At 40.7% G+C, this 17,531-nt stretch overlaps 1 protein-coding gene across 2 annotated transcripts in view; it reads right to left on the reverse strand.

The window, feature by feature from the left end:
- Nucleotides 1–5,982: 5,982 nt before the first annotated feature.
- F5 (coagulation factor V) overlaps nt 5,983–17,531 on the reverse strand; it is a 40,640-nt gene continuing 29,091 nt past the window's right edge. For both annotated transcript variants that reach the window (XM_080566114.1, XM_080566115.1), the window contains exons 15-25: nt 16,799–17,035; nt 16,100–16,310; nt 14,987–15,166; nt 14,360–14,476; nt 13,913–13,984; nt 12,766–12,857; nt 11,281–11,436; nt 10,363–10,507; nt 10,059–10,207; nt 8,754–8,936; nt 5,983–7,990 (exon numbers count right to left, since the gene is read on the reverse strand). In XM_080566114.1, the coding sequence (XP_080422240.1) occupies nt 7,802–7,990; nt 8,754–8,936; nt 10,059–10,207; nt 10,363–10,507; nt 11,281–11,436; nt 12,766–12,857; nt 13,913–13,984; nt 14,360–14,476; nt 14,987–15,166; nt 16,100–16,310; nt 16,799–17,035 (1,731 nt within the window). In that variant the 3' untranslated portion in view covers nt 5,983–7,801. The remainder of the gene's footprint in view (nt 7,991–8,753; nt 8,937–10,058; nt 10,208–10,362; nt 10,508–11,280; nt 11,437–12,765; nt 12,858–13,912; nt 13,985–14,359; nt 14,477–14,986; nt 15,167–16,099; nt 16,311–16,798; nt 17,036–17,531) is intronic.

Raw genomic sequence — 17,531 nt, forward strand, 5'->3', positions numbered from 1 at the left:
GCCTTCTCTGCTGGATTCATCTGGATACAGATCTATTGTACCTCACCCGGTCACTCCTTTGGTGGTAACTTCTGTGTTGTGCTACCTCACCACCCAGAACGGCCTTCAGAGTGTAAGGGTTTCCTCAAACAACCTCTTCACGAGGAGCCTCACCTTCGTTTAACATAGGCAGTAGCATGCTAGAAGGCTCTTTGGCTGGCTAGGGGACCTGCCCGCTCTTCTTCCTGCTCCTCTGTTGCACAAGGGAAGCTTGAAATCCGTCTGTACTTGCCCCAAGAACTCTTCAGATTCTCAGACCAATCTCTGAAATTGCTGTTGGCACTTTGGAAGAAAAGAGTAACACCAAGCCCTTCAGCATGGCACTGTTGCTGCTTTCCTTATTGCTAAGGACTAAGAATTCTTTTTGTTTTAATCTAGGGTGGAATCACCCTTAGGGGATGCTTGATTAGGCACGAGATCCAAGCAACTCATCTAAATGCACAGTACAGTCTGAGACTCAAAAACGTTTTAAGGTCACATCTTACGTGCACCATAAACTCTGATTAAGTTTCACACAGAAATGCACCAGAGGGGAGCACTGTTAACCAGTTCTGGCCTGTATTTTATTATGGAGGATTTTATAAAATGTACGCATGAGAAAAGTTCTCTTAAATTCTTGCCAAGCTGTTTGGAGAAAAGCTTCTGTAAGTTAAAAACTTTACGCGCTCTTGTGAAGCCAGTAGGTGAAAGCACTAAGATGGTGCAAGTAACTTGGAAACTCACCAAAAGCAGGCAGTAAACCAGATTTTTTTCCATGCTGCACATGGACGTAACTCTGAGAAAAGGCAGGAACTAATTTCTGTGCTTTTATAATTTTGTCTGATTAATTAATTTGAGGAATTAGACTTTATTAACTATCATGTATGATGGAATGCAACAGCAGTGTGAACAGAAAAAACAACAACAACAAAAATATTTCTGAAATGATTAGTTTACAACAAGGCCTATAGAGTGTAGCTACCTATAAGAACAGAAGATTGGTTGCAACTTTGAAGGCCCATCTCTTCTAGATCCCCCTGGCTGATCCTTTGATTTGGGGTCTCTCAACAGGAGACTTCCAGAAATTAAACAGTCATGAAGGGCTAATTTAAAAGCTTTGCCATTGATTACTTTACTCAGATGCCTTATTTCCTGTTTTTTCATAAGCTCCTAGGGTTTGTTAATTCCAAACATTTAAGATGTCACATTTTCAGTAAATATGCACCCCAATTCAAGAGAATAGGCCTGTCCTCCAAGCACAGGGCATGTGTTTCCCTGGGATCAAAAACAATGGAACAAAATAATTTAATTGGAGGGAAGAACATAGTGTTTTCCCATGTCAGGACCTCAAGCAGTAAATTCCTGTTGTTAAAAAAAAATTAAGAAAGACAACAAAATTGACTCATCTCCATGATCCCCTCCTCTTTTAGAATTCTTTCCCCTCTTTAAAAAATAAGGATGCACAAATTTTGCTTGGATATTCTTCCAATGCCACAGCCATTTTTGGAGCCATTCTGGCTTTTGAGAGCAGGAAATCTCTTGGGGGTACCTTGTAATTTTGTATTTTACAGAGGTAAAGTGAGCGTCAATAGTCGTCGTCATCACTGTATTGCTACCATCTGATCAATTGCTCTTGAACTGTAAGAAAAGGTCCCTCGCTAAAGGAATGCAACAGCTCTTCTCTGTAGCATGAACCAATGTCAAATATTTTCTGCTTCTACTTTACTACAACACAGTCTGGACGTCCAAGAGTCCAAGACATTTTAATACTCTAGTTCCATGCAAATTCATATTATTATTATTATTTTTACTATTATTGAAATGTCTCTGCTTTTTACCTGTAGTTCATGACTTATTGTCCACATTGTTCCTCCATGTATCCCCTTCAGTGCTGTCTTCATCACCTCTAGTTTCACACTTGCTGGGTCTTTTGTTCAACAAGAGTGGTAAGCCAAGCATACCCTGAAAACTGTGCAAGGGGGAAGAAACAGCAGCACTGCAGTTTACTGGAACACAGCTGACAGAGAAGCCAGTACAAAATCCAAGCTGTGGAGACCTGCAGAAGCCTTAGGACACACAGCAGCCACCTCTGCAAAGTATAGGAGCTGTTAGGAGGCAGGTGGCTACCTAAAGCCTCTGGCAGAAGCTTTATCCGCTGGACACTATGGCACCCGGTGCATTTGACACAGTGCAGGCTGAAGCACATGGCCACTGGAAATAAGACATTTATGGCTGAAGGACTTGTTTGTGGAATCACTTGCCATGGGTTATCAGATTAACCCTTAGTCTAAGATGGATCACGTTGTACAGCATTATGCATTTCCATTATGGGCAGAACATTTTTGAAATGTTTTTCGGTTGGCTACTGGGAAAAAAAACAACGGAAAAGTCACTTAAGTCTGCTACAGATGGGGACACTGATGTACAAATTTTCCTGATAAGTGCCTAAAGAGGGCTGTTATAAAGAACAGCAAACAGTGGATCAAATAGAGTTAGAAGAAACAAACCCAGTACTTTTTTAAAATAAAAAAGCACAAGGATCAGACTGAATTAGCTTGTGCCTCTGGACATACCTAGTTGCCAGTGGGCTTAGCATAGCATTTGTCCCACTAGGAGAGGTGTTACAGATGTTCCCAGGAACACTGGGAACGATTCCGTGGCCCATTTTGGAGGGTGCTATACAAACTTCCAAGACAATGGAGTCTCTACCCAGAGGAGGTTATTGTAATTAAAGCATGATGCAAGTACTGGGTGTAACAAACAAGTGCAGAATAGGGCACAGTAATGATAGGAAAGTGTGGGTGGATGAACTGGGTGGATGCTATATAACTAACATGAATAAACATAACAAAGTAAAGGAGTGAGAGCAAGAAGAGGAACACTCGATGCTCGTTAAGTGTAACGACTGACTCACTAATACCAAGCAGCAATTGGTCACCCCAGGACACTGTTGCATATCATTTTTGTGGTACTATATAGTAACATGTAATAAACAGTCTTCCCTAGCACATCTGTGTGCATGGGCACAGCTTTTACCTTCCTCCTTCAGGTAAGTCTCCAAAAGGTCTTTGCCTGTCATAGAAGATACCACCTGTGCATCACTGCTTATGAAGTTGCAATCCCCCCCTTTTTTTTTTGTCCCTTAGCACAGTTCTAAAAACACCGGTGTTCATAGCCGTACCAGGGTGCACAGGAGGGTGCTCAAAAGGCTGGATGTTTCCCCGAAGTCCTAGCCAGATTCCTACTTGATGCTTTTTCTGGAGAGTTCTCCTGGCACTTCATATGGGCGTGCCTTACTTTTGCCACACATGCTCAGTGATGTCTAATATGTGAAGTACCCCGAAGCCCAGATTCACCTTTGCACATCTCAGGAGGTTTCTGGGTAGCTGAACACAGACACATGATCTGCATCGACTCGAATCCATGGGTAATGCGCAGCTTTGTATCTCCATGGTGCTTTGCTATGCCTTTACAGCTACACTTCACAGCGCAGTCTGTACAAACCTGTCTGAGTACTGGGCTCACGCGTCTGGGTCTGGAGAAAAAACTACTGTGGCGCTGCTGTCAGCAGCTACTTTAGAGCTGCTCAACTGTGGTTACGTGCACTTCCTCCTCACTTCCCACCGACATGCAGACACAACCAGTTTCACAGCTTCTGCCTGTAGTCCAGCCACCACCACCTCTGGAAAGCAAAAGGAAACGCTTAGTGGCACCTAGTGAGAAAAGCGTGGGGATTCATGTGCACCTATCCCTTACTATCATCTGGAGATGCTCTGCTTTGAACACCCTGTGTCCTCCTGGAAGCTGAGATTATAGAGCAGCAACTCCATAACTATACCATTTGAGGCTACAAACAGTTAACGCTGGGGCTTTGGATCAAAAGGCCAGCATAAAGGCACCCACCTAGACTCATGTGTGAAGAAATTATTGGCAAGATGTGAATACTCTGCATTCTGACACTACATTTCTCCCTTAGTCCAAAAGAGCTTGTGTTTGTTAATGTTTCATGCTGTGATACACATCTCTGTTTTTTAGTTTGAGAGAACTGCAGGAGTTTTTGCTCTCCTTATGTATTTTACAATTAATTTCAACATACACAAGATTTCATCCTGTGGTGTGTAAAAGGTGGTACAAACCTGATCATTTTTACTACGTATTTCCAAAAGTCTTGGCAGATTCAATCTAAGCTGGCTGCCTCATAGACATGATAAAAATTCTTTGTTTTCCAGTCACCTAAGGGCTCATTGAACATAGCTTACCTTCAGTTTGGCAGATCCAGTACAGATATGTTTTCACATCTTGCTGTAAACTAGACCAAGAATTTGACCCCTCCACTTGCATATGGAAATACTTTGTGTACTTGGTCTTGCTGGGATGGAGTCAATTTTCTTCAGAGTAGCCCACGGGGTGCTGTGTTTTCAATTTGTGACTAGAACAGTATTGGCAAGGCACCAATGGTTTAGATATTGCTGAACAATGTTTGCACAGCGTCAAGGCCTTTCCTTTTTTCCACTTTGCCCCCGAAGCAAGTAGGTTGTGGAGTAAGAGGTGGGAGGTTGGGAAAGGACACGGCCATGACAGCTGATGCACACACTAAGCAAAGGGATATTCCGTGCTGTACGACATCGTGCTCAGCAATAAAAGCTGAGGGAAAGCAGGAGGAAGGGTGGCACATTTGCAGTCATGGCATTTGTCTGCCCAAGTAACTGCTATGCATGCTGAGACCCCAACTTCCAGGAAGTGGGTGGACATCTGCCTGCCAATGGGGAAGTAGTCAATCAGTTCCTGACTTTACTTTGCTTGCCCGCACAGCGTTGCTTATTAAACTGTCTTGATCTCGACCCACAGCTTATTCTCATTTTTGCCCTTTCAGTTCTCTCCCTCATCCTGCCAGGGGCAGCGTGTGAGCGGCTGGGTGGGGGCTCTGCTGCTGGCTGGGGTCAAGCTGCCCACTGGTCCCTGCCCAAAGTGTGGCAAAAGGGGTTCAAGATAATGACAGACCTGATCAGTGTGCCAGATGGAACTGATAGCTGTTAGAGCTGTTTAGCTGTTAATTAGCAGGGTCCTGGGCCTTACTGCTTATTAGAGTCTAGTGCTTGTTAGTGACTAGTTTTGACTTTTGCTGTTTAAGCCCTTATCATCTCACTGCGCTGTGCCCAGGAATATTGTGATAACAGTGATGGCCACGTGCCTGGGCTGGCAGGTGGCCTGGGCAATGCTGCCACACTGGTCATACTGGAACTCCAGCAAGAACCGGAGTCAAAGGGACTGTGACCATTGAGTAAGTCCACACTGAAGCAGATACACACTGTCGGAACCCGTGACTTGAGTTGCATGTTATAGGAAGTACTGCAATGTGAACCACCTGAACCAACAGAGCATGAGCCTCACAAAAAGCCAGGCAAGCGCAGCAGTGACCTGACCTGAGCTGGGTTTGGTGTGCAGGAACTCAAGACAACGCACCACCTCTGCTGTCCTGAGCAACTACTTTAGCAGGTGGAACTTGTGTCATGGGCTATGAACTGAATGGACATTTTACAGGGACGGACCATAGGCTAAGGGAACAACATCTGTGTAGGTATCAGAGGATGAGAAGGGAGGGAGGAGTTAATGAGGATCTTGATATATTGTAGTGTAGTAGGACCTGAGCATGATCTCAATGTTATAGAGTAAGGAGTAGAGATTGTACTAGGCCTGGCAGGGATGGAGTTAATTTTCTTCAGAGCAGCCTATATGGTACTGTGTTTTGGATTTGTGACTAAAACAATGCTGACAACATGCCAATGGTTTAGCTGTTGCTGAACAGTGTTTGCACAGTGCCAAGGTCTTTTCTTTTTCCCCAGTCTGTCCCTGCACCAAATAGGCTGGGGGTGCACAAGAGGTGGAAAGGGGGCACAACCAGGACAGCTGACCCCAAACTGACCAACGCCCCATCCCTAAGCAAGCAGAAGCAGAGCCTCCAACTTGGAACACTGATGCAAATATATTTACTCCTGCTCCTGCACTTGTCTAACTTTACATATATAATAAAGGTTATAAGCAAGTAATTAGTTTAAGAACATGGCCTTCTTAAATATAGATTTGTTTAGCACTCATCACACAAAATTCTAATTCTACCAAAGTTAGCTAGCATTCATTATTTGTATTCTCAGGTGAAACCTTTCTCCACAGGTTTAAATTACTTAAAAAAAAAAAAAAAAGTGAAGGGGGCTTTTATTGCAGTTTCATCATTGTATCAAACAAAAATAAATTAAGCAACATTAAAAGATCAGTCTCTTAATATTTTCTAAGATAAAACAATTTTCCATACAGTTTCACAATTTGAAGTTAGTTCTAATTAGCACTGAAATTCCCCACTGAGCAGAAAATTTTACTTTTGTGATGCAAATTTCCACTAATTATTGCCAAAGAGGTATGACTGTCAAGGCAAATATACAAATTAAAATGTTGATGGTTTTCATGCTGCAGTATTATCTTTATTTTCCAGTGAAAAATGATAAGTTTGTGACACAGTAAAAAAAAAAAATATTTAGTTGTATACTTCTTTACACTCCTTTTCTATATCTTTATTTTGAATGGTCTATAAGATAGAAGATTTGAAAAACTACTGAAATAACTCAGATAATACCATATGAGGATCAAAGACAAACTACTTCAAAAGTTCCACCCTTCTCAAGGAAACCATGTGATAAATGGGAGGTTTGCAATTAATTTACAGGATAGAATCCAATGACACTAGTGAAAGCCTAGCTAAAACTGCTGGAATGAATTCATGGACTGCATTTGTATTTTCACTAAATGTAGTCACCCTGGGAAAAAGATGTGTACACTCTACACAAGAGTAGCTCCTCTAGTGAAAACACTGTCAGTGCTAAATAAGATGCAGGTGTTTATTATCCAGTTTCATCTGCTCCTCCTCTGCTACCACCAGGTTGTATTTTCAACAGCTAAAGTTCTCAATGCTACCTATTCAGGGAGCTCCTCATAGTCTAAAAGTTTGTATGAGGCTGAAAGTAAGGAGTTCTGGATTTTCCCTTTGGTTCTGCCATTGCTGTTCCATGACCTGGGGTAAATCACTTCCCTTCTCGCTTCTGGGAAAGAAAGATATGGCTGACTCTTCCTCCCCTTGCCAGGACACTTAAGTTAAACTATGTGAAATCCATAGCTTTTCCACTGTGATTGGTATGTAAGAACCAAATCAATAATGTGAACCCACATTCTCAAAGAAGGGATACTGCATATGCCTCAATACTGGGATGCATTCTACCTTTGGCATACTGTAGATAAAAGACACATGGAGGTGAGATTACCCCTACTATCACTTCTTACCTAGGCATTGCTGGAATGCAGCATGACAGCTCCATATCTGCATTTGTTTTCCATCTCAAGCACTATGTACAGAGAACGTCCACCTGTAGCTGCCTATTCTTCCTCTATGCTGCAGAAGCATTACAAAATGGAGGCAATCAGTCCTCAGGATTAAGGCCTGAGTCTCTGTTCTCAGGGATTTAGAACTTAATTTTAAGTAGAAAGCAAGATTGTACTGCTTAGGATGAAGAAGAGATATATAAAACAGAAGAGACTGCTATTTCTTTACAGAGAAAAGAAGCTGTTTTTTGAAGTGTGTATTTATAGGAATGAACCATCTGCCAAAGAACTCCCTCAATTCTTGTTGGCAAAACATTAGGTCTTTTGATGAAGCACATATCCAAACTAATAAGTATGATTGCTTTAAGGATTAAAAAAAAAAAAAAAGTTGCTCTGCTTGATAAATGCAGAAGGGTTAAGAGCTCCCAGATTTTTCAGTCCTTTTCACAGCCAGACCCCCATCAAAATCACACCCAAAGAGTTCTACCCGAAGAGCAATTCCATGATACCATGTCTTTGGAACAATGCGGATAAGCCTGGACAGGATGGGTGGGTTAAAGAAATGCTTGACATGTCCATCGCTGTTTTCATTACCTGAGAAAACCTGCAAATACAAAACACACAATTAGTAAAAATGCAGCACATTAAAAATAAGCTGCTTTTTCTTTTTAAATGGTTCCTAGCTGTTGCGTTAGCCATCCAGGATAGGATGGACTGGCTAACTTCTGATTTTATTTAAGATCCAATCTGTTCCTAAAATGCTGGGTCAAAGTTATTTAAGTCACCAATATCAATATCTGAACAAATTAAACAGCCTCTGTTTCCATCCACATTTCAAAAGCTACCACTCTAATTGGGATGGATAACAAAAACAAAATTCTGTTATTTTACCTCCACTAACAGCCCTGGTGGGTCAGGTTGGTGTACAGTGATGCAGGTAACAATATAAAATACTGTGCCTGCTCTGTGTGTATCTAGAGCCTTCCAGCTCTGTTACAACATAACAATTACAAAATAAAGGCAAAAACAAGAAAGTTGGAAAGAAGTCCTCAAAAATCCCTTGTTCATTCAAATTAAATGCCCTCGTGCATTCAAATTGAATGCCCTCCTTTACTAATAGCATCAGTTCCTTTTATCACAATGTTTACTGCTTTCTCTATGGATTTGGTGTTCTTTCCTTTCATGACTGTAAATTACTTTGAAAAATCAGATGGCTATTATGAAGTTATCTGTAGTAACCCCAGCTCCCAAACAATTTAGTGTCCTGTGAGAATATCTTTTTGGCTGGCTATTCTGCTTTTGGGCCCTGACCGTGCTCAGAATCTAAACCCAAGCAATGACAGAATTGTCTGAGCAAAGCATGATACCTTTGCCACTGAGCTTGAACCATCGGTATAGGATTTCCACTCTGAGCCTTCGTTGCTGTAGAGAATAACATAGGTTTTCACAAAGTTTTCAGATGATATGGACTTGACCCCCTGGGTAGCAACAGCAGTTATCTTCTTAATTGAGAGTAGATCAATTTGCAGCCACTGTTGGTTGTTGTTCGACTACAATTGATAAAAAGAGTTATCTATTAGCAAACATGTCTATGTCTTTATTTGCTTAATTGAAAATTCCTGTTTAAAGATAGTTAAGACTATCTGAGGAAAAAGTCAGAAGCATTTTTGGTGACCCATACAACTAACTTATTCACTGCAGATGGTGTATTTGGAGTCTTTTCACATTATTTTCTATGCATAATGAAAAATAACTGTATTAGGTTTATGTGGCAAGGTTTTGGTAGGGGGAAACTGCAGGGGTGGCTTCTCTGAGAAGAGACCAGGAGCTGCCCCATGTCAGATAGAGCCAGTTCCAGCTGGACCCACAGCTGAGCCAATGACCAATGCTGGTTATGCCTCTGTGATAACCAAAGGATAAAAACATACAGGAGCTGTCAGAGAGGAGTACAAAAATGTGAGAGAAACAACCCTGCAGACACAAGGGGAGGAGGTGCTCTAGGCACCAGAACTGATTCCCCTGCAGCCAATGGAGAAGACCATGGTGCAGCAGACTGTCTCTCTCCAGCATTAAAATTAAAAAAACAGTAGCTTCCAGCAAAATTCAAAGTGCCTTGTACATAATACTAATACCAAACACTTTAGAAAACAGTTGCTTCCAGCAAGTCTCCAGGTGCTTTGTAAAGAAATGCAGCTCCATTTTGCAGACACAGAAGCTCACATGCCTTGCTGAAAGTCATTCAGCAGAACAGTGGCAGAATGAACCACAGAATCTGCAGCCCCAGATCCATTATGCTGCTCTGCCTATCAACCAATCCAGGAAGGGTTTCTTTAACCGCTTGGAGCCAAATATTCAATCTGTGTTCAACTCCTGAAATTAAAAGGGCTGTTTCTCTGCGGTGAAGTGCTGCAGGCTCTGGCCCAAAGGACACCATTGATCGCTCCAAAATATGATTTCATTGCTGTTGCTAACAGCTTAACAAGTTCTCTAATGAAAGAGAGTTAAATGGGCTTCTCAAAAGACGGCTAAAGAGCTGTGAAGTAAGCTGTGAGTAAAAGCTGTGAAGTCCATTTGGCACTGGACATGGTGTGCAGGAATTCCACGAGCACACAGGCAGCACAAATTTATTAACAGTAGCTGTCTTGCCCTTGTCCCTCTTTTTCACTTGTTACCTTAGCTCGCCAGGCATTTATCTTTCCTTTCTGATTGAGACGAGCAAGGGAAGGCTCCCATGTGTTAAACCAGGATGTCTTAACAGATGAGGCTGTTATCTGGGTATTCTTGATCACTCCATTTTCCATTCCAAGTGGCAAAGAGCAACCTGTTAAGAGAAGTGCCTTGTAGTTCTGTTCATCCGAATAGCCATAGCTTAAGCAACAATGTTGGAATTGAGAACACCCGCAATTTTAGCTTAATTTAACATATTAGTTCAAAAATTAGCCAGAAAGGAAGCACCAGCACATGATCTGTTCTTACCATCTACTTCACAGCCAAGGAGCTCCATGCGAAGAGTAGGCCTGTTATAGGCCTGTGTTGGGTAGACTCTGATATACTTAGCAATAATAGGGGGATCGATGATGTTCTCTTTTATACCATAGGCATCAGAATTACCTTCAAAAATCTATTAAAAAAATCCGCATGTAGTTAATATAATGCAAACACAAACTGAAAGCCCACGCTGATATGAAAGTGGTCTTTTATGCCACTAGCACCTTCCACTGTGACAGAGCAACCTATGCTGCAGGGCGACTTGAAATATCTCATAGTTCCACCTTAGCACATGTAGAAGCACCTGTAGGCCTCAGTTCAAATAAACAACCCATTGCTATGTGCTATATAAAACTGTACAAAGACATTAGTAGAGGCAAAAGGAGAGGTAAGAGAATAGGTTATTGGTTTAGGAGTTCCACCACAGACACCTCAGAGTAAATGGAATGGAGCTGTATTTGGTAGGGTTAGGCATAAAATGAGCCTCTTGCAGGGTATGACCATTCTTATTACACGGGCCTCCTACAGGCGTTTCAGACAGTTTAAAATTCAATTGTTGTGACAGCTGGAAGGAAGAGAAAGAAAACAGGATCTGGTAGGCCTACTTTTTAGTTCATCTTCCTGCTTGCTTCAAAAAGCCAATGTGGGCTTCAGAAATAAAAACAGGGAGAGATGTTTGTGAGAAAGCCAGACTCTACAGTCAAGGTTACAGGGCTAATCTAAACTCCAGCCTCGGAGGTTCCTCAACTTGTAATTTGTCTTCTAGTCTGAATGTGATTATTCGATAATTTGATTCAAGCACTATATTATTAAAGTCTCTGAAGACCACCAAAATAAAGTTATCACCTCACTGCATCATCTAATGAGGTTACCTAGGTTGTGGCAACCCCCGTAGCATGTACAGACCTTTTGTGCTTGAAAGCTGTCTCCTTTGAAGGTGTTCCACTTCCGTTTGTCTTTGCTGTATGCAATAAAGAACTTCTGGACGTACAAGGACTTTAAAAATTGTTTGGCACCCTGTGTCTGTATCCCAGTTAACAGAACTTGTCTTTGAAAGTCCACCTAGGAAATTTGAATGTTTATAAAGTCAATACTGCACAGTGAAGTAAGTGTCATTCTTTGGCATCTACACAATTGCTTTGAGACCTGCATTTTGGTACCCACAATACTAATACTCTCAGGAGGAATACAAACAGATGGCAGAGTCCAAACAAATGCTTTCTCTAATATCATTTGTGAATTTCTGTGTGTATTTAGTTTCAGAGTCCATTTTAGTCCATTCAGTGCTCACCACAGCACTACAAAGACACCTCAGAATATCTGCATCTGTGCTAGGCAGAATTGCTATCTCCATTTTTACAGATAGACAGAAATAGTATAGAGAAAGTCAAGGCTCATATTTTCATAAGCCACCTCTAGTTTTGGATATTCAGGCTGAGGAATGGAATATGACATTCTGAAGTGCTAGATAGCCACCATCCCTTCTGACATCAGATTCAAGCGCTCAGCACGCAAGAAAAAATTAGCAAGATGTTCCTGTCAGCAGTGGAACTCATTCTCTGGCATATGCCATCCGCCCCACATCTCTGCATGCTTTCCTGCAATAACCTCAGCTTCTCACAACCACATCCCTTATCAAATTATTTCTCTTCCCAACATTCTTTACAGTTCCCCTACTTCACCTCCACTAACTTGATAGTATGTCAAACATTAGCAAGCCAAAAGTAACAGCTACTTGTTGAACTTACGCTGCAACACTAGTTCGAGTCTCTCTTCTCCCAACTGCACATTTTCATTTGATTTTTAAGAAATTAGCTATGTTCTGTAGATTTGGGTTTAAACTGGCTATCTGGTGCAAAAGTGATGGGAATAGAAGAAAGATGGAAGCGATGCAACTGATTAATGCAGTACTTGAAGCCATAATCACATAAGCTTCACTTCCCTGTGATGTGTCAAACTGGGCATAGAAGCATCCAGTAAAAACAAAAAACCTCCAAAACTATCTGAAGCAATACTAGAGAGTATTACACTTCAAATGATCCCCCAACAAACCTACATAAAAATAAATATGTACTGTTAGGTAGACAGTACAAAAAAATGGTAGTGGAAAGAATGACTTAATATGCCTACAAAATGGCTAGTCTAAATTGTAAGGGTAACTGTCCAGGATCTGAGCCTCAACAGCAGTACAGATTGGGTTACACCAGAGGAGACGGGCAATTTATGGTATCACCAATCAAACTTGCTGCATCTTCTCAGTTTTCCCCAGCAGTCTTCCCTACAAGAACAAGAGCAGCTTGACCTTCTAACAGAAGTTACAACAGAATCACAACACAGGATTGTATGGTCGTGTCCAGACTCAGTGATGGCCAAGCGTGTGTTGTTTTATACCTGGATCCAAGGGAGATCATCTTTCATTACTGTGCTCCAAGCATTGTATGTTCCAGAATTGTTTAATCGGGCTAGCTTAGGTTCCCAATAGTCTACAGAGAAAATATGAATAAAGCAAGAATTTAAGGAGATGCTTAATTTAAGTGCTTCAGTTCTTTTCAGATCTGTTGGGGGAGGGGGGAAGGGGGGGAGAATTTGGACATAGCCAGCATCTGCAAGTCAACTATTACCCTACAAAGCTTTATAGTTAGAAGAATGACTTTAAAAAATAACAGCATTTTATGTAATATACTCTACTGATTTGGGATCAGGGTCTAGAGTTGGCTAAACAAGTTTTGGCTGTAAGCAGGATCAGACGAAATATGCTCTATATTGCCATATTCATGGCAGAGTTCCCCTATGCATAAGGAAGTTTCCATGTTAAGAACTGATGTTGAATATATACGAACCAGCTTTCAAGCCTTCATAACACTGGGAGGGGATGGGACAAGAAGGGGAGGAGAATATCAAAAAATGCAGTTACATCCGCAGCAAAATCAATTCTTCAAAATAGGTAATTTATTTGTTATTTCAAGGGAAATGGTGTGTTTCTTCTTGTGTGTACAACCTGTATATCTTCTTTTGCCTCTGTCTATGTAGAATTCTATCAGTATCTCTTACCAAGTGATACCAATTTTATACCAGGAATAAACTTGGTAAATCAAAGACTGTGACTGCTCTAGATGCTAGTTTCCCAAATCTTTCATAACAGATACACTTTGCACTTTCACAGCTCATACCACATGCAAATCTCATATTATTTTTTTTTTAACATTTGGTGTTGATTCTCAAGCAGGGAACCCAGAGGACAAAAATATGAAGCTAGATTTGTTCCACGTCATCCAGCAGGCCCATGACAGAGGACTCCCTCTCAGGCTTATAACGCTGACAGAAGACCCAGAACAGTGTTAGAATACAATGATGAGGCCCACCTAGTACAGGTCATGATCTCTGCCTGCAGAATTGAAGAGCTTTTTAACCTGACAGTTGATTCATTAATGAACTGATCTTTTACGATGTATCATGAGATGTAAAAAAAATATGGAACTGCAATACTTTGCTAGGGATGTTCAGTAGCATGTCTGGACTTTTTCAACTATTAACTCACCTATATGATGTGAAGCGTTGATTTGTGAATCGAGTATAACTCCACTTGCCAGACCCATTGGAATCTTGCACTCTAGAGAGAGATCAAGGAGTTTGTTTTTAAAAAGCAGTCTATTCCAATATACATCTTGGTGGAATGTTCTAAAACAGCACTCAGAACAATTATTAATAATACTGTAACATCACCACTCTTTTCCCAAAGAAGACCAAATAAATTTCTGAATTTTATTTCAATAGATTAATCTACTGGTCACTGTGAGGGAAAAAAAAAAAAAAGTTCATGACTAGTATGCTAAAGGCTGCATATTTTTTCTTCTAGAATAAATTTACAGTAATCACTCCACCTCCTCCTTGAAACATCTCCCAAATTTACTTTTAGCGATCCTGAAAGTGTAGACATGACTTTATAACTTGGCTCCTCCAGACAAAAAATACCTTAGTTCAGTACCTTTCTCTAGAACCAAATAGGATGCCTGCATTCCCGCTTGCTGATATTCCCCCACTTCAGTGTCTAAAAGCCACCAGCCAGGTCTCTGTGGTTTCATTTCAATTGTTTGAAAAGAGCCTTGAAAAAAATGGAAGAAAGAAACATATCAGAAGTGGTAGCATTATGATTAGGTTGATGTTAGTTAGGCTGGATGTTAAACTAAAGATCATGCTATGACCTGATCCAGAAAAATTAAATAACCTGCTAAACATAGCAGAGAAAGCAGCAACTATCACCACTGTGTCAACTGCGCTATAGATCATACTACTATTCATCTTCCATATACATCTCTGCCCATCTGAGGGGAAGATATTTGCCCATACCATATATGTTTTGTCTGTAACTTTACTCATCCTTCCAGTTTTAGAGGACAACATTATCTTTGTTTCCCACCTCTTAAAATAAGTGCACATTTGCACCTTAAGGGAGGTGCAAAGTGATGAGTTTTTGACCATCACTGGCAATTGAACCGTTAGTGCCCTCAAACTTTTTCTCCCTGTGCCCAAAGCCAACTTCTATTCTTCCTTACATTGTTACAGTCTGTCATGATTATACCAATCACACCTTAGAATTTATTCTAATACTTACCTGGAAGGAGTGTATATGTACCAAGCTGATACTTTGGCTCTCCTTGTTCAACGAAGATCTGTCCATGGAAATGAACAACATGAATGTCTTTTGGCCCTCCCATATTCAGCAAATGCCATCGGACCAGTTCACCTTCATACATCGTTAAGCCTTGCAAATTGTAGGTAATTCCATTAATTGCTAAAAAAAGAACATATTGTTGATAAGGATACACTTCACAAAATAGGTCTTATAAAGTGCTAGAATACAGTTATTAAAATGAGTCAAATATTTAACAAAGTAACGTATTTGGGGAAAAAACATTACTTTTTACAATCTAAAGTGCTATACAATATAGTCTATGTACCATCAATTCAGAAAATCCAGGGACCTCATCACAGGATTTGAGCTCAGTTTGCTTGCAACATGTGGCAGGTAGGAGAACAATGATGTATTCTGTCACAACTGACACCCTTGATTAATAACTGATTTTGGAGACCACATTTTCAAAGGCAGATTCTACTTTTCAACATGCCTTTTTCAAACATGATCACTTAAGATTTATGGCACAAAAACATCAGATTTTTAAAAGACTGTGCAGATTTCCATAGGGTTTCATTAATGACCATTATTTCAAAGAGAACAACAGATTACCTTTCAACACGTAGCTACTTAACTCTACATAACTAAAATCTCTGTATCCACACAGAGGTAATATGAAAGGCTGTCCTAAAACTGCTTAAAATTCTTTCAGTAGAACTTGTTGATTTGCCAAATTATTATTGTACTTCTACAACTCAGGCAGGTTTCACTTTTCCAGAGTATTAGCTTCTTACTGAAAATAGTTTTGTTTGTTTTAAATACAGGGGGTAAATGCATGTGAAAGAAACTTTCTGTAGAAACTTTGTCTAACATGTCCTTTCTACATTTTAATAACAATTTTCCAGCCAATGATAATCTTTGCATATAAAACTATGACTATTACAGGTACAGGAGAACAACAACAACAACAAATTTACATAATTAATGTGCAGGATTTATGCATGTTCAAAGGCAGGGTGAGTTGAGAAAACCTCCCCAACACCTTTCCCTCTACCCCAATAAACTGAATACTTGACAAAAGGAAGTAAGTACCATAGAATTTGTGGCATTGTTGAGTTCCTTGGGTCTTCTCAGTACAAGATCTTCTAGAACGTTTGTCAAAGTACCAGCTTTTCTCTTCATCAAAGACCATAAAAAGTAAGAAAAAGTCTCGGGTGGATGTTCTTTCATTGTTTGACATACTCAAGGTTCCTTTTTGACAGATCAGTATTGGTCCAATCAAACCTGAGTGAGTATCTTTCTCCTAAAAGGTAGTAAACCCACATTAAATGTAAGAGTGGACTTTCCAAAAGATGTCAAAAAGCCTAACATTCTATGGAAGCGCATTGGACCCTAAAAATTCAAGGGAAGGGGCCTGCATTTCCACTGCTTTGTAACCTTACTCTCCTCCGCTCAGTCAACTAGAGTTTCCTAATTTAAATCTATCAACTGCACATATCCCCTTTTAACTGAATGTAAGAGATTAAATGTCAGAAAGGAACATTAGGCCAGATAAAAAGGACAGCTATCTAAAAAGTGTTCTGCATCTTACATTTCCACAGCTGTACAGTGACATCATTTGGAGATGTTCAAAACCTGACTGCATGTGGTCCTGGACAACCCACTGTATCAGATTCTGCCACAGCTGGGGGGTGTGTGGAATTGGACTAGATATCAGGAGGTCCCTTACAACCTAAACAATTTTGTGATCAACTGCAGCAACACTGTCAATGTCTATTTCGATTTCCTTACCAGATTTACATCAGAGTAGTAGACCCAGGACCGACAAGCTGCTCCTGACTGCAGAGGTCCTGATCGCCTGTTTGCATACCATACATATATATAGCTGCTATTCGGCTGAACTTTGTCATCTTCCTTAAACCAAGTAGTAGACTCATCATCGTAAGTGCTTCCCTCAGAGGACTTTTCGTAGAAGAGTCCATGGGCATGGAGGGAATATGGTCTGGATGCCAGATTCTTAAAATGAACCTAGAAAAAAGGAAAAAAATTCTGTTGAGCAAATTCAGGCCTAAACCACAGCACCTACACAATACATTCCAATAACCTCAAACCAGGATGAAGATTACAGGCCACACTGTGACTACAGGCCACACTGTCCATGTCAAAGTTGGTAAGGATATCCTTTGAGATCTCCATGCAGAGTCACATACTACAATGCAGGTGGTTAATTACAAAGTAGGAAACACGAGTCTGACCCCCTGTCTTCTACTGAGCCCAGACTCCTAAGATTCTTGCTGTTGCCCTTCACTCCTGGGTATGCTTATTTACAGCAAGCAGAGAGTTTCTACTTATGTTTTGCTGCATGGTTGCAGTAAAGAAGGGCACAAGATAACCAAATAGTAACATTACACTGTAATGTATGTGTCAGTCACACTGAAATCAGCGCTTCTCCCTTGTCCCAGAGAAGAGACATGAGGATAGGGAAATTCCATATTTACCTCCCCAGGCTAAAGTAGACTTTCTT

Source organism: Anser brachyrhynchus (assembly GCF_964034855.1).
Source record: "Anser brachyrhynchus genome assembly, chromosome: 1".
Classification (NCBI taxonomy): domain Eukaryota; kingdom Metazoa; phylum Chordata; class Aves; order Anseriformes; family Anatidae; genus Anser; species Anser brachyrhynchus.